The sequence below is a fragment of the Macaca fascicularis genome, chromosome 6 (assembly GCF_037993035.2).
Source record: "Macaca fascicularis isolate 582-1 chromosome 6, T2T-MFA8v1.1".
NCBI classification, from domain to species: domain Eukaryota; kingdom Metazoa; phylum Chordata; class Mammalia; order Primates; family Cercopithecidae; genus Macaca; species Macaca fascicularis.
The window spans coordinates 99,900,196-99,918,208 of record NC_088380.1 but is presented as its reverse complement, the minus strand read 5'-3'; the positions used below and the strand labels follow the sequence as shown (position 1 = coordinate 99,918,208).

The 18,013-nt window shown below is 39.1% G+C and overlaps 1 protein-coding gene across 3 annotated transcripts in view; it reads left to right on the top strand.

Annotated features, from left to right (window-relative positions):
- The window catches only part of ELL2 (elongation factor for RNA polymerase II 2), a 77,089-nt gene that overhangs the window by 37,889 nt on the left and 21,187 nt on the right, over positions 1-18,013 (top strand). For 2 of the 3 annotated variants that reach the window (XM_065546501.2, XM_005557413.4), the window contains 2 exons: positions 5,864-5,985; positions 11,728-11,891. In XM_065546501.2, coding sequence (XP_065402573.1) covers positions 5,864-5,985; positions 11,728-11,891 — 286 coding nt within the window. The remainder of the gene's footprint in view (positions 1-5,863; positions 5,986-11,727; positions 11,892-18,013) is intronic. The other variant, XM_073993892.1, reaches the window with a different exon arrangement.

The window sequence follows — 18,013 nt, the reverse complement described above, 5'->3', positions numbered from 1 at the left end:
CAGATTAGCTCAGACCATACCATCTGCATTGATGCTGCTCTGAAACTACCAAGAAAAGGTAATGTAGAACTCTGATTGGCCTGGGCTCCATGTCCCTTTATTCCCTAACCTCTAAGCTCCACTTCAGCTCCACAGCTGGAAAGAAACTCATGACATGCATCAAGAGTCACCCTTTGGTCCCAAAGTGAACACTATTTGCCCTGATGCCTGCCCCTGCCCTGTCTGCATACTGCTCAAATATATCCATAGCGTTACACATGGGTACGAGAGACTATTGAGAAGTTCTGCTATCAGAGGCGAGGATAGGGGTGGTTTGTTACTGATCTTTAGCAGTCTGAGAATCTTAATTGTGTGTGGCATATGGTAAGAACAAGGAAAAATGGTAGGGATTGAAAGCACTCTGTGGATAAATTACTCTGTATTTAAGCTGAAAACTACGCTACTTTTTTCTACTTGTTATTGCCAGAGGCTTTTAGAACTTAATAGGGGAACAGAATTCTCAGAGAGTGTCATTCTACCAAGATTCACTTTCATTATCTTCAAATCGTCTTTTCTTATTTTGAGTTTGTTCATAATAAGTTATATTTTTAAGACCTTCTTTAAAAAAAAATAACCAGAGTAGGTGTTACAATAAAAGTATTTTTAAATAATGCCCATTAAGCCATTTGTTTATTTGCTGGCTTCGTGGTACTTAGAAGAATGTGCAGAAGTTTATTTGCAATAGGAACTTAATCTTCACATTCTTTCTATAGCTAAATATTCTTTAAATATGGCCCATGTGTGCTGCTTATCTTTGCTTTTCAGTTCCTCCTGATTGGAAATTATAAAACTAGAATAAGTATTTAAAATAAGTTAAAATAGATCCTTTCATTTGAAATAAAATGGGTATTTATTTTAGGGTACCCTAAATAAATATATTTAGGGTAAATATATTTATTTAAATATATATTTGGGATAAATATATTTATATATTTCTTTATATATGCCATTTCTCTCCACTTATTCATTGATTTTCAGAAACCAGTGAAGTCAGAATTCTGACTTCTTTTTTTTCCACTTTATTTTTATTTTTATAGAGATAGGGTCTCACTATGTTGCCTGGGCTGGTCTCAAACTCCCAGGTTCAAGTGATCCTCCCACCTCAGCCTCCCAAAGTGCTGGGATAACAAGTGTGAGTCACCACACCCAGCCTGTGACTTCTTTTCTAAGGGGATGACCTATTTCTGTTTATAATCCAAAATTTCTCAGCCTTGGCCGTATTGATATTTTGTACTGCGTAATTGGAGGGAATGTCCTGTGCAGTGCAGGGTGTTTGGCAGTATCTCTGGCCTCCCACTGCATGCCTGTAGCACCCTCCCAGACCAGATGTCCTCTGGGGGACAAAATTGCCCCTTGTTAAGAACCACTGTTCTAATATCTATGTGTAACACAAGTTTCAAAACACTTTGGTGAGTACATAGCATGGATTATGATTTTTTAAAAACTTTGTTTCTTTTTAAGCTGATTCTATTCTGGTCATGATCATATTTTTTAAATCTGTAGCTTTTTTCCTACTGAAGAGACTTTTAAAAAACAAAAATATGAAAGTCTTCTGTGTCTACCATCAGGCCAGACTATAATGGTTTAAGAGAAAAAAATGCATAGAAAGATAATTATTTTACCTTAAAAAGCATAAATGTTACTTAAGAAGTTAAGATCAGATGGTTTGGAGGATGAGACAGGAAAAAGCTACATTTAAGTAACCCAAAGGTTTGTTAAGAGCTTTCTGTAACACTCTGTTTAGTGGACATTCGAACTAAAGGACTCCAGCCATTAAGTTAAAAGTTTTCTAATGATCGCCATTCTAACTGGTGTGAGATGGTATCTCATTGTGGTTTTGATTTGCATTTCTCTGATGGCCAGTGATGATGAGCATTTTTTCATGTGTCTGTTGGCTGTATGCATGTCTTCTTTTGAGAAATGTCTGTTCATATCCTTTGCCCACTTTTTGATGGGGTTGTTTGTTTTTTTCTTGTAAATTTGTTTGAGTTCTTTGTAGGTTCTGGATATTAGCCCTTTGTCAGATGAGTAGATTGCAAAAATTTTCTCCCATTCTGTAGGTTGCCTGTTCACTCTGATGGTAGTTTCTTTTGCTGTGCAGAAGCTCTTTAGTTTAATGAGATCCCATTTGTCAATTTTGGCTTTTGCTGCCGTTGCTTTTGGTGTTTTAGACACGATCATTAAAAAGTCAGGAAACAACAGGTGCTGGAGAGGATGTGGAGAAATAGGAACACTTTTACACTGTTGGTGGGATTGTAAACTAGTTCAACCATTATGGAAAACAGTATGGCGATTCCTCAAGGATCTAGAACTAGATGTACCATATGACCCAGCCATCCCATTACTGGGTATATACCCAAAGGATTATAAATTATGCTGCTATAAAGACACATGCACTCGTATGTTTATTGCAGCACTATTCACAATAGCAAAGACTTGGAATCAACCCAAATGTCCATCAGTGACAGATTGGATTAAGAAAATGTGGCACATATACACCATGGAATACTATGCAGCCATCAAAAAGGATGAGTTTGTGTCCTTTGTAGGGACATGGATGCAGCTGGAAACCATCATTCTTAGCAATCTATCACAAGAACAGAAAACCAAACACCGCATGTTCTCACTCATAGGTGGGAACTGAACAATGAGATCACTTGGACTCAGGAAGGGGAACATCACACACAGGGGCCTGTCATGGGGAGGGGGGAGGGGGGAGGGATTGCATTGGGAGTTATACCTGATGTAAATGACAAGTTGATGGGTGCAGCACACCAACATGGCACAAGTATACATATGTAACAAACCTGCACGTTATGCACATGTACCCTACAACTTAAAGTATAATAATAATAAATAAATTTAAAAAAAAAAAAAAAGTTTTCACTAAAAGAACACTGCCCATTTGCAGAATTTGAGTACAGACTCTAATCACTCTTGAAAAATAGGGCGAAAAAAACTGTACAATTCAACCTTTTAAAAATGCAATTTAGTCCGGTCGCAGTGGCTTATGCCTGTAATACCAGCACTTTGGGAGGCCGAGGCAGGCGGATCACGAGGTCAGGAGATCAAGACCATCCTGGCTAACACAGTGAAACTCTGTCTCTACTAAAAATACAAAAAATTAGCCGGGCGTGGTGCCGGCGCCTGTAATCCCAGCTGCTTAGGAGGCTGAGGCAGGAGCATGGTGTGAACCCGGGAGGCGGAGCTTGCAGTGAGCCGAGATGGTGCCACTGCACTCCAGCCTGGGCAACAGAGAGAGATTATGTCTCAAAAAAAAAAAAAAAAAAAAATGCAATTTAGAGTCTCCCAGATGGGATGGTCTTCCGTTCTCTGATAGGTATGGAAGTACTACTATATTCCCAAACCTGAGCTATGCAGTAGGGTAAACTTTAGGTCTAAACGGAAGCTGGAGCCTCATAGGAAGATGAAATATCATATGGAGATGAAACCTCTTTATGGTTTTTAAAACCATATGGTTAGAAACCACTTTAAAAATTTCTCCAACCAGGTTATACAGATCTAGATGAAGGGGTAGAGGAAAAGATGGAAGTTAAATGAGTCATGCCTAGGGAGGGGATTTCATTCAGGTGTCCACACCTTTCTTACCTATCTAGGCATATCCCTTCTCTGTCAGCAGAACCCTGCTCTTCCCAGAAAAACAAAAGCAGGCATTAGTGAATACTGTTCTACCAGTATACAGGTAGACTTATGTTCTCTTGTGCCTGACGCAAGCATTCCTTTGGCTCCTGCTTACCTCTACTGCTATAGGATTAAGAAGTTGCCAATATATGTATGCCAACTAGGTGCTGAGTGTGCACACCCAATAAGACAGCCTGATAAGTACCTACCTACAGAGTAAATTAAGACTTGTTCACAAAGTTACAGCACTTTAGAACCGGGGAAGCTTTTGGGAATTAAAGAGTAACGTTATTGCCCTCAAAAGATATTTATAAAATAGGTAAAAACACAGAAACTTGTGCCAGGAGTTGGCTCTTATTTAAAATAGGGAGTCAAAGATAGTTTAAATTCATGGATGATGGAGGCTCTATGGAGTATTACCTATCTATAGTATCTTTGGTGAAATTTGACCTTTTAAAGCTCTACACAAGTTGTCTCAATCTCCTTTGAAAAAAACATTTTTCTTTGACTTATTTCTTCTTGTTCATTTATTCCTTCAACAAATATTATATGGCTACTATGTACCAGATACTACAAATTGTCTCCCTTCTTACCTTTCTTTCTTTTTACCTTTTTTCCAGGGTTGGGAGGAAGGGAGGGCAGGAGTTGGTGGCTGCACTTCTTTCCTGTAGGTCAAGGTTTGGGAGACTTTTAGATTGAGCAAGTCAGAGGTTGCAGGTTGTCTTGCAGGGCAGAGCAAGGGCAGGAATCATATATGCCTGTGCCCATGCCTGTGCACATTCATGAGTGTGTGTGCATACACACTAAGCAGCAAGTTAGCGCTGAGTCTTCAGCTTATAATGGAAAGGACAGATTTTTTGGAGAATGAGGATTATAAAACACTTTTCCCTTCCCTACTTGTCACTAAATTACTAAGACTGTATGTTTGGGAGCTGAAGTCGTATTTCACATTCTTGCCAACTAATCCTTTTTTTTTTTTTTTTAATATCACATAACAGCATGCTGACCCAAAGGAGGAAAGGTTTCAGACACTAGAAAGAGTGGAGCAGTTGAAGGACAGAAGATTCCAAATTGTACACACCTTTTTTGAGCCCCTACTGTGTATCAGGCAATGTGGCCGATGCAGGACCTCAGTGGTCTTTAACAACTCTGTCCCTTTGCTCCTGGGACTTCCCATCTAGTAGGGAAGCCAGCCCTTGAACAAGAATGTAGAAAATACATCTGCCTGTGGTGAAACCCCGTCTCTACTAAAAATAGAAAAAAATTAGCCGGGCATGGTGGCAGGCATCTGTAATACCAGCTACTCAGGAGGCTGAGGCAGAGAATTGCTTGAACCCAGGAGGCAGAGGTTGCAGTGAATTGCTTGAACCCCAGGAGGAGGAGGTTGCAGTGAGCCAAGATCATGCCACTGCAGTCCAATCTGGGCAACAGAGCGAGACTCTATCTCAAAAATAAATAAATAAATAAAAATTAAAAATTAAAAAACAACAAAAAAGAAAATACATCTGCCTCTTCCACAGTGTTGCCTGGGGCTCAGCCTGGGAGTGACCTACAGAATCATCTCTGTAGGCTGCAGACCCTGTTTCTGTAAACATGAGGATGTATAATGGAATCTTAGGGCAGCAGTTTTTACCTGTGAATATAATTATGGCATTAACCTTATGCTGTTACTCTTGTTCAAAAATACTACTCCAAGAAGCAGGAATTAAAATGAAATGTGTTTTTTTCTTAAAGGAGCCAAAGATTCGGATATGGACTCTATCTCAGAGACTGCTTCAATATATATAAGCTATTTAGAAGGGGGTCATGTAAGCCAGACAAAACTTGTATAGCTCAAAAGAGGAAGAGCTTTTTACAAATTCACTAATAACTCTTTCATAGGAACTGTAACCATTTGCTACTTTGAAATGAAAAGGGTTCCTCTTATAAACTAACAGAAACTATTGAGCAGAAGTGATTACTGACACTTAAAGGTAGAAAATGGAAATAAGAATCTGGTGAGTTATAGGCACGTTTGCCAGATTCCTTGAATTGTTTGGTCATTTAAATGCCGTGAGGATGTATATATCAAAAGGGCTTCGGTCTAAAATATTTTCACTAGAAAAACCAGTAAGTCAGTCTTAAGACTTTTCTATGGCAAATTTATAATTTGAGGCATTTCTCTCTTTTCCCCCCATTTTAGCTTGTCAAAATTCCCAAAAATGATCCCCTCAATGAAGTTCATAACTTTAACTTCTATTTGTCAAATGTGGGCAAAGACAACCCTCAGGGCAGCTTTGACTGCATCCAGCAAACATTCTCCAGGTAGGTGCTTTTCAAGGTACACCAAAGGGGAAAAATTTTTTATTTAAGATGGTTTTAGAAAATTAAACAATAAAGTACATAATAGTCATCCATAAATGTGTATTAAATTGAATTACAGAGCTCATTTATTTATCTGAAAAATATTAAGCACCTACTGTATAATAGAAATTTCATTTGTAATGGGGATATAATCACAACAGTTCAAAGATTTTTGGTCTAATGGGGCTTTTAAGGTATAGAAGATATTTTTTACCTATGAAAAATGCAGTTTTTAAAAACTAAAGGCAATTTGAGGATTTTTTAAGAAACATTTAATTCATTGAATTTAAGCAAGAATCTTATAGCATATTTGAGGCTCACACTCCAGAGTAAAGAAGTTAAAAATATCCATCTTGCATGCTTCTCCTCCTTCTTCCCTGTTCAAGCCATGTTCTAAGGTAGAAGGTAGATTTTTAAACATCTTTAATCTACAGCTGCATGGAAACTAGAAATTAACCCAGTAAAGCAGTCTCTTCTTCTTAAAAAAAAAAAAAAAAAAAAGGAGGAAGGAAGAGAAGAATGTACACACCCTAGGGTACCATGGAACGCTTATCTACTTAGATCCTCTGTAAACAATAAGCCACTTGTTTCACTCTTCATTGCTTTGGTTGTTTCTGATTAAAAAGGCCCTTGAGCAGAAGGAGTTTGTTCTGCCCCTGGATATAAGACAAGGGAGGTTAGGGTCTCTCTTATTTCCTCATCATGTAAGGCTTTGACATTAGCCCCAAGTATCCTAGGCCAGCATATCTCTGCGATTTATCTGTGCAGTACTTGAAACTGTGGAAGTACTTGCTTAATGTGGAGGCAAAGAAGAAGGAAAGTTATGTTTCCAGCAGGTACAGGAGGCAGAGATACAAAATAAGACACTGACAGAGTTTTACATTTATCCTCCCATTTAAGGTGACTAAGTAACTTTTTGTTAATCTGTCATTTTCCCCAAGTATATATTCAATTTGCTTTCTGAAAATTACCCACCTTCAGACTTAAAGGTTTTGGCATAAATTGCTGTATTGTAGATTATATAGACTTTTCTGTGCTGTCCACTGTGGTGGCCACTGGCCACATTGGCTATTTACATTTCACCTGATAAAAAATTAAAGAAAATTTAAAATGTCATTACACATTCAGACTAACCACATTTTATGGTCTCAGTAGCTACATGTGGCTATCATAGTGGACAGCACAGTTATATAACATTTTCACTCTTGCAAAATGTTCTGTTGATCAGCACTATGATTATAGAATCACCAAGTATAAGGGTCCTTAGTGATTATGTGAGTCAATCCCTTCATTTCACAGGTAACTAATCCAGAGTTACATAGCTGGCTAGGCAAAATGAGAACTGAGTTCTTCTAACTCCCACCCCAGTATTGTTTATACACTACATGGTACACTAATTTTTAATTGTGGTGCTTGTCTCTAGATTGTTGTTTTATTATAGTGAGCACATTTTGATAACAAATTGAACAGTGTCCACTTAGGAATTTTATTAAGGAGCTTAATTCTCTCTTCAAAACCATTCATATCATCGTAAGTAATATGGCTTTACTGTTATATTATAAATACCCTGTGTGGTTATTTCTACCTTCCTTGTTTGGAAAAGGATTTAAGGTTACTTACAAAACTATATATGATGCAATAAGAGAATAGAAACACTTATTGTGAGAATATTGGGGCAAATGTATATCCCCTCTGTTTAATCCAAGGTGCTTTATAAAATGAGTGATAAGGGTATAAATTGAAGTCTGCCACTAGGAAAACAAAAGCACTGGCTTTTGTTCTTAGGTTTTCACTTCGCAGCCTGGCAGGCTGACCTGTCCATAATCTGGCTCCACCTTTTCCATTCAATTTGATTTCCATTTTCCTTATGGATCTTTTCTCTGTGACCACAGCACATGCTTTTCAAGGTCAGAGGCTTTCTTACGCCCTTTTTCTAGTTTCACACTGCTGACTGAGCTCAAAATACATGCTTATTGACTCAACCTGGAGATAAAAGGGTAAAAACAGATGCTCAGTAAATAAATGTTCAACAAATACAAATTAGTCTTCTTATCTATATTTTTAAACTTCCTTGATTCTCACTTTTCTCATATGTAAAATGAAATCAATCTCACAGTCAAAATTGCCTTTCAAAAATTCCTTAAATCTACCCATTTTCAGGCTTAGTGAAAAATATGTAGTCTGGGACCTATAGTGTATAATAATTCACACTTAAGCGAAGGAAACGGTGAGCTAGGCTAGAGAAAGACTAGGGGAACATTTATATACATTTGTCTAAAACATTTAAACTTTCAGGGTAACTCGGTTCAGAAGGGATGAGTGGGCCGGGCGCGGTGGCTCAAGCCTGTAATCCCAGCACTTTGGGAGGCCGAGGCGGGCGGATCACAAGGTCAGGAGATCGAGACCACAGTGAAACCCCGTCTCTACTAAAAAAATACAAAAAATTAGCCGGGCGCGGTGGCGGGCGCCTGTAGTCCCAGCCACTCAGGAGGCTGAGGCAGGAGAATGGCGGGAACCCGGGAGGCGGAGCTTGCAGTGAGCCGAGATCGCGCCACTGCACTCCAGCCTGGGCAACAGCATGAGACTCCGTCTCAAAAAAAAAAAAAAAAAAAAAAAAAAAAAAAAAAAAAAGAAGGGATGAGTGAATAATTCTAGAGAGTACCTTCTTGCCTACAGGGTTTAGCTCCATTTGTTTTGCATAAAGATCTGTTTTCTGACTTTGCATGAGTGGCAGTATCTTCAGCTTATTCTCACTATGTAAATTACTTAGTAAATAATAGGAAGAGATGTTGAAATACAAACTTTCTGCCACCAGACCTTCACTCTATTGCAGTCATTTTCTCCCACTCTCCCTGCTCTCTCCCACTTCCTCTGAGGATGACCTTCTCCTCTCTCAGCATTCCTCTCTCAGTGGTTTTTTCCCCCTCTTTGGCATGCAAACATGCTCAAATCTATCTTATTGAAAAAGAAAATAAAAAAACAAAAACAACCTCTCTTACATTCACTTCTTAACCCAAAGTCTGGCTTCAGTGCCCACCATTCCACTGAAACTGCTTCCCCAAGGGAGCTGTGACCTCCCTGCCCCCAAAATCCAGTGGATGCGTTATTGGTTCCTTATTATTCTGGACTTGATGCCAGTGTTGCACACTGTTGACCACTCTCTCCTGCTTAAAGCGTCTGTTCCAGTGGCTTACATTACATAGTACTCTTCTAGTTTCCTTCCTACCTCTATAGCTGTGACTTTTCAGTCTCATGTGGTCTTCTTTTCTTCGTTTTGCTTAAAACTAGTGTTCTTCACAGTTGCTTCCCTCCTGAGACCCCTTCTCTCCTCATTCCTTCAAAGTCTCCATCTCCAACACTGAACTTAATTTCTTTGTCCCAGGCCTATCTCCCAACCTGTCCATCATTTTGTGTTCAGTGTTTCAGTACATAGCAGCTTCCATATACTTAGTAACCTGGGCATGATCTTTAACTTTTTTCCCCCACCTGTCTCTGACCGTGGCTAACTACTGACCAACTTTTGTCACTTCCACCTCCTCACTATCTCTAGAAGCTGTGTACTACTATACATTCTCACTGCCCTATTCTGGTTCACACCATCACTTCTTGCCTGTCATCCTTCAGTAGCATTCCAACTAGCCTCTCTGCTTTCCTTCTGGTGTCCCCCTTCCTCTCAATCTATCCTCCATCCAGATTGAGCTTTCTGCAATACAGATGAGTTATGTTCTCTCCCCTGATTTCAGCCTCTCGTTATCCTTTGAATAAGGTCCAAAACCTGTAACACATGACCCTCAGAGCCCTTTGTGATATATTTCTCATTCCCTCTTCAGCCTCAGCTCTAATTGTCCTTCCCAGTGTCCTTTGGACAATTTGAAAACCTTCTTTCTGCTCTTCCTAGGCCTGCACAGATTAGTTGTCCTCCCGGAACATTTTCATTCTTCTTCCCCCTTACCCAGTCATCTTTCTAGATCACCTCAGGCATCACTTTCTCTGTGAAGTCCAGGTGAGATTACCTTTCTGGGAGTTCTCTGCTCCCTGGAATTTGTCACACTGTGTTGTGATTTCCAGTTTGCCCATCCTTGTCACCCTTGAAGGAGGGACCACAACTGTTAGTTCCTGTCACAGCCTCTATGCCTCACACATTGCTAGGCATGCAGTCCCTGCCCAATGAATATTTATGAGATGAATTAACTGGTTTGGTTTTTTTTTAAATACCATTTGTAAAGACAGTTATTAGCAATTTATAAAGATTTTATCAGCCAGGTGCAGTGGCTCATGCCTGTAATACCAGCACTTTGGTAGACCAAGGCGAGTGTTCACGAGGTCAAGAGATCAAGACCATCCTGGCCAACATGGTGAAACCCCATCTCTACTGAAAAAACAAAAATTTGCTGGGCATGGTGGCATGCGCCTGTAGTCCCAGCTACTTGGGAGGCTGAGGCAGGAGAATCACTTAAACCCGGGAGGCAGAGGTTGCAGTGAGCCGAGATTGCACCACTGCACTCCAGCCTGGCAACAGAGTGAGACTGTCTCAAAAAAAAAAAAAAAAAATTATCAACCCTTATTTCTTTGTATTATAACACAGTTACTTATAATTAAGTTTGGAAATAGATGATCAGAGCTGTAGTGTCACTTTCATTAGTTTTATATTCCAGTTTGTTTTCAGGCCATAGCAATTTCTTTATAAAATACCAGTTATGACTGTGACTATGATCCCCCTAATATTAGCATGTTATTTTGAAACAGAGCCATCTTCTAGGTCCATGTTAATATTCATGATTATTTCAATAAAAGTTTTTTCTTTTTTTTTTTTTTTTTTGAGATGGGGTCTTATTCTGTTGCCCAGGCTGGAGTGCAGTGGCGCCATCTCAGCTCACTGCAGCCTTCACCTCCTGGGGTCAAGAGACTCTCCCACTTCAGTCTCCTGAATAGCTGGAACTTCAGGGACACGCTACCATGCCCAGCTAGTTTTTGTAGAGATAGGGTTTCTCCATGTTGCCCAGGCTGGTCTCAAACTCCTGAACTCAAGCAATCCACCTGCCTTGGCCTCCCAAAGTGTTGGGATTACAGGCGTGAGCCACCGTGCCCCGACTGAAAAAAAAAAATTACTATAAAAATCATTTGCCCTGTGTTTTCTTCAACATTTGCTATAGAGATTTAACAAAGTAAATGCAAATTCTGCAAATTTTTAGGAACTTTTTGAACTAATAATATTAAAGTAAGCTTTAATGTTTGTCAGTATTTTAGCCTTAAAATACCCTATTTAAAATAAAGACTGTGTGGTGAGTCCATTTCAACTAATCAGTCCAAAGCACGTATATTGTGGCTTTACTAAAAGTAAACTTTTTAACTTTCCTCATATCAGTGTTAGATAATTCTTTAAAATAGTTAACAGTATAGAACTACAATGTCCATCGGAACTCTGGTCTTGCTCCAAATACTGATTTTTTTTCTTTTTCAAAATTTTATGGATTTGGTCTCTGAGAGCTCACTTCATCCATTATATAAAGAATATGAAAAAAAGTGATGTGAAGAGGAGGATCTTAGGTATTTTAAATAACATTTGCATTTAAAAATTAATATTAGTTATTTTAGGATTGCAAACTTATTTGGGCTGCTGATTTTAGGATTATATAATTCTTGTTTGTCTTTATTGTACAAAACGAAGGTCATGTCTAACAAAGCCACTGACTTACTTGACAGCTCTGGAGCCTCCCAGCTCAATTGCCTGGGATTTATACAAGATAAAATTACAGTGTGTGCAACAAACGACTCGTATCAGATGACACGAGAAAGAATGACCCAGGCAGAGGAGGAATCCCGCAACCGAAGCACAAAAGTTATCAAACCCGGTGGACCATATGTAGGTTTGTATAGATACCTTTCTTCCTCTTGCTGATTGATTGGAATAATTCAAGATCACCATAGGTAAATACCAGTAATATTAACTTAATGAAAACACAGAAGCTAGTTTTCAGAACATTTTGGATAACATGGTGAGGAAAACAAAGTTATTTGTACTCTTCAGACTGCCGGTAAATTGAAGAGCGTATTTTAAAGTTCTGTGACTTTCCTAAATCCTGAATCTTCTGTTGGCTACTTACTATTATTTTATAGTACTGGGATCTGGTCACATTACTGCGTGAAGTTGCAATCGTGGTACCGTTGTATTTTCTTTGTCACTAGATGATGTAATTTCAGTGATGGATACTATGGTTCTTGTTTTGCCTTTTTGTAGGGCTATTTTTATGGTAAAATCTGTTAGTAGAATTTATGGGTTGATAATCTCATTGTTGTAGACTTTGCTTACATTTTCAGAGCATCTTTGTACAACAAGGATTTTTCATGACAAAAATATAAAATGTGCTTATAGCAAAGCATTACAAGAGAGCATTAGAGTGATGTCTCTTTGGTTCCTCAGTTGTGATCCTCATCCTCATCTATCCATTCATTAAGACCCTATCCAACCCCCATCATTTTTATCATTAGCTCACTCAGGTGTCTATCAGATTGAAGGGAAGTGAGACCAGACTTGCAAGATGAATCTCTCCTTTATGAGCAGTGACCTGAACAAACTTTAAGGAGTCAATTCATGGTGACTATTAACAGTAATAGAATTATCAAGAGTGAGGAGGAGCTCTTTGAGTCCTTGGTCAATTTAATAACACAAGTCACTCTATAGTAAATGATGAAAGGATATTAATTTGGAAACTGAAACGCTCACAAAAAGTCTCTTGAAGAACCAGGTCCCTTAACTAGCATCTTTCCAAGGTTTGACTTCATTCTACTTCTGTGTTTTCCCATTACTGATCCAGCTACAGTACATTCAGCTTTGAGAAGCTCCTGTAGTGTCTTTAATAAGTACTTCCTTGAAACAAAGCCAGTGCTCCTGGGGCTTGGTGCTTAGCTTAGATACATTTAGTTTGGTTTAACAACAATTCATCCCCTCCCCAGATATCTGTACCCATGGGGCCTAGTTCCCTGCTCAGTAAGTTACTAGCAATGAGACTTTTCACCTTCTCTCTCCTGCTGAGTGAGGTAGCAACTTCCAGCCTCCTTTCTTTCTCCTTCATCCTCAAAAGTAACTTAATTAATTTTCTGGGCTAGTAGACTAAATCTCAATTTGTTTTTTAGAACACACAAGATCTACCACACTTACATTTAAGCACAAACTATGAATGATCTACCCCTGTTGCTTGGAAAATATTGTTTTCCAAGATGGAAACCACCTAGTACCACCATTTTATAAACAGTGAGGCAAATTGTTGTGTTTGACAAAGCAATAGTAGACTGAAACCATCAAAACAATTTTTTCCTTCCCAATATAACTAGCTGAAAAAAACAAAAAACCCTCCCCTTGATTTATTCCAAAGCTTGAAAATCAGTGATGATGACTGCACTTTTCCATTGAATGGTCCTTGGGTGTCGTCTGTGTTCATGTGTTTTTGTTTGTTTTCAAAGAGTCAGGTACAGTTTGTTTATAGCTTTACACAACAGACTTCAACGCCCAAAATCCCACAGTCCACATACTTCCTAATGTTACTGGGAATTTTAGAACTTGCAAGGTTTCTTTTAGGTACTACAAATAATTTACATATATTTTGGAGGTGACCACAGGAAATTTGAGGTTATCAGAGTTTACATGTGAACCAAATTACACCTCCCCTCTCCTAAGAAGAGCTGGCCTCCCTCTATACACCTTCCTCCTCCCTGCAGAGGCCTGTGGCCATCTCTGCCAATCCGGACACTCTGTAGGCCTTTTCCTCTTTGCTTTGTCCTCAGTGTCCTAGCCACTCACCATCACAGCAGTGTTCTTATGTGGTCATAAATCTTGTCATTAACCTCCTCAGCCTTTTATTCTCTAGGTCAAATAACCCCAGCTCCTTTTATCTTTTCTTAGTATGGCCTGTATCCCAACCCTTTAATTATTGTATTGCTCTCCTCTGGACTGCCTCCAATTCTTCACCTCAGAGTTCAAAACTAGCCACACTACTCTTAAAAGTCTGAGCAAGGCTGGGTGCGATGCCTCACACCTGTAATCTCAGCACTTTGGGAGGCCAAAGTGGGCGGATCGCGAGGTCAAGAGATCGAGACCATCCTGGCCAACATGGTGAAACCCTGTCTCTACTAAAAATACAAAAATAAATTAACTGGGCATGATGGCGTGCACCTGTAATCTCAGCTAAGTGGGAGGCTGAGGCAGGAGTATCGCTTGAATCCAGGAGGCGGAGGTTACAGTGAGCTGAGATCGTGCCCCTGCACACCAACCTGGCGATAGAGCGAGACTCCGTCTCAAAAAAAAAAAAAAACAAAAAAACAAATGTGATGATTTCTGAATAAAGGGGAGCAATGGATTCAAGTATCCTGATTGGCTTTTTTGTTGTCTGTTTTGATTTTTTTTACTGTATTTTGTTAGGTCATGTTTTGATCTTTTTCTTTTAACCTTATCCATTGCTAGCCCTTTCCCATGTATTGTTTTCCTTCCAGGCAGCTCAGTCTGTATCTTCCTGCCTCTTTTGGTTTCTCAAAACTGTCTGATTCATTCATTTCTTTAAAATATCAATCACCCTTCAATACTAATAAAACCCAGCACTTACTGAGTGCTTGCTGTGCGCAAGGCACTGGTTAGCACTCACATGTAGTTACTCATTGGAATCTCATAATCACCCCATGAAGAATGTTATGATTCTCTCTGTATTTTACATACCAAATTGTTGGTATCAGCAAATAGCAAATTATATGAGTATGATCTCATTAACAAGTTCTGTGCTTTTCTTAAGACAGTAAGATATACCCCTTTAATTAATAATAGACTATATCACATAAAATGACACCAAAATTTCACCTATGCCAGCTTAGAGGTACCTGCATGACAAGGTTTCTTTCAACAATGTAGGCCTGGGTAGAAGACCAATGAGAATAATGCTGACCCCACTGTGGCATGGTGGTAGCATGATGCCAGCTGACAGCTAGACTAGGGAGGAAGGCCAGTTCGAGGCAGTGAAGACTGTGTTCCTAGGTGTCACCTGGCCTAATCACCCAGGAATATGAGTTTCTGCAACCCTCTTGTGGGCAGAAGAAACCAAAACCTATTTGCCTAGAGAGGAGCAGGAAAGGCTTTAACCTAGAAAACATTATCTTCCAGTAATATTTTTACTTGTAGTCATGACATTTATATCAGTGGTAAACTATGTTGTATTGTTATAATTCCTCTCGTTTGTTAAAAAAAAAATCACTAATCACCACTGCTTCTAGTTCACCAATATTTTAAGTCTGCTCACTGACTTCTGCCTAAATTCTGAAAGTGTCTTAAATTATGAATTTTTATATGTACTAATACTTATTTAGGTATACAAAATAACCAGTCTAATTTCTAGGATTCTGTTTCCAATTTTTCCAACTTCCAGCCCACCCTCATTATTTTTTTCAATTTCTACCCTTTGTGAACAAACCTCCTTATTTTTGATGACAGACAGACAAATCATTTAACATCTTACTTTTCTCAATATTACAAAAAAAAAAAAGGTGGGTATTTGAACTAGACAAGATCTAAGGTCCTTTATAGTGCTAACATTTTGTGAATGTTCGGTATATATATTTTGGTAGTAAACTTTTTGAAAAAGTAGTCACAAATGCCAAGTGGTGGAGATTTCCCTTGCAATGGATTATGTAGTTAACCATGACAGAGTCATGTCATTGTCATGAGCCTGCAGATGTTTTTAAAGCCTTGGGTCTGTATTGCCAGGGCTTCTGGTCAGGTTCCACAGAATGGAAAAACAACTGCAGAAGGTGGCTGCAGTCCCTTCTCTCTTTGTGATGGACGTTTTAACATCTTCCTTTCAGACAGTTTACTCAGAGCCATTAGACTGAGGGGTAAATACTTTTGCCATCTTTATTAAATGAAGAAGCTAGAATTGGACTCCTTGTTATGAAACAACAATTTAGTTGTAGTCCCAGATTACCCAACCCTGCCGGAGCCACTGCTACTATTTATATAAAGAGCCCAGGGAATTGATTAGCATTTGGGTCTGGAAAGAGAATTAGGTTCTCCCATAGGTTTTATTAAAATGGCTTTTTCTGAGATAAATATAAAAAATAAATCCTTTCTTCTGCCCACTTTGAACCTGACATTTTCTTGCTTTACTTTTTCATTTTTTCTTTTAGTATTTCAATTCTGTAAGTACCTTTATCACTGATGTTTTCTTCATCTGTAGCCTCTTTCCTTAAACCAGAGGATTCCTTCCTTGTTGAACAGGCACAGAAGAGATAGGGAGGTAGTGAACAAGTGATCTTTGAGTGTCATTCAGTGGTCCAGTGTGGCTGAGTTGTTATTTCAAGTATTTGAATGAAATATGAGGTACCCCTAACTAGCTGTCTAAAAGAAAAATGAGGTAAAGGACAAAGTGAGTGTTTTGGGGGTAGGGGATTCATGGGGAGATGACAGTCTAGCAATGGGCCCCAGGTAAGACTCCAGTTCTGTCTTCTCTCGATCAGGCTCTTACTTTCTTGCCAAACATCATACTTACATCCCTTTTAAGGGCAAAGTTCGCCTCCCTGATTTGTTTTCTCCATACCTGCTTTGGGGAAGCATGGGCATAAACCCAGTAGACCTTGGAGATCTCCTGAGACAAGGATCAGAGGTGAATCAGAGGTACAGAGGAGGTAGGGCACCTGAAAAAGTACTGTTACTTTTTTCTCTTTTTATTTTTATTTGCCTTGCCACTTGAATTCATCCTAAATGACCAGTCCTAGTGTGTGTAGCTTAGCTAACAAACCAAAAAATTCTCTGCCCATCCCCCTTCCCAGACAGAAAGAAGGGCTTCTCAGTTAGCTTGGTTTGGAGAAGAGTTAAACAAACTTCTTTTTTGCAAAACTTGTTAAGGGGGAGGGAGTGTGGAATTTATAGCATTTTCTAAACTTGTGACCTTGACTCTATTTTTAAAAAATAGTATTCCTTAAAATTTTAATAGGAAATAATATTTGTTAACCCTGTTGCAACTGGGAAATGCTGGATTACATGGTTTCCCCATGCCACATTAGAAATTTCAGTGTGTATTCACACTCTGGCAGCCTGGCAATGTGGGGAAATATGGACTGTGTTGATTCCTGCTCCTCTGCTTACTTGCTCTCTTGCTGTCATTCATTTAGTCATCAAATACTGTTTCAAGGTATGCTAGTGGACAAAGCAGCCACTGCCCTGCCCTCATAGAGCTTATAGCCTAACACAAAGCAACAGCAAACATTAGGCATTTGTTCATAAAACCTTTCCCACAAAGACTTACAGGCAGGAAAATTAGGTATTAATCAAATCACAGAACCTCCCAAATGCTAAGTGAGGACTTTACCCTTTGAGCATATCCCATTAAAAGCCTCAGTTTTCTCATCTGTGAAAGGGGATGATACCTGCCTTTTCAGGTTATTGTGAGACCTAATGAGATAATATGTATGCAGCTCTTAGCACAGTGTCCCCCACAAAATTGGTGCATAAGTATCCAGCTGACGTTGATCCAGCTGTCTCTAATTTAAGAAAAATACAGAAACCCCAATCTAAATCTCTCTCTAAAACTCTAATTATAACTTAAGTTTTTCTTATCATTAGGCAGTGTCCCCTTAATGCTGAGTTCCTTAGTAGTGTAACAGTTTGATATTTGCAATTGGTTTTGAACAGATAGTAAAGAAACATACCAGCCAATAAAGGCTTCAGTTTGAGAGCATTCATCTTTTTTCCCTTACTGGAGGTGGGAGGGAATGAAAACACACAGGCCTTCAGACCAGGCCTGGGGAGCCCAGCGTGGACAGAATTACTACTCAGTAAAGCTCCTGCCCCAGTGAGCTGTTTTCACCCCAGACCACAGCTTATAGGAGCTGCTTTTACCCACCCATTATTTCTAGTTGTTAGTCTTGTTCCTAATTCAGTTGTCCACATTGTATGTCATTACAAATTCTTCCCCTTCTTTAACCAGAGGGCATAGAGTTGGGGCTTGGTGTG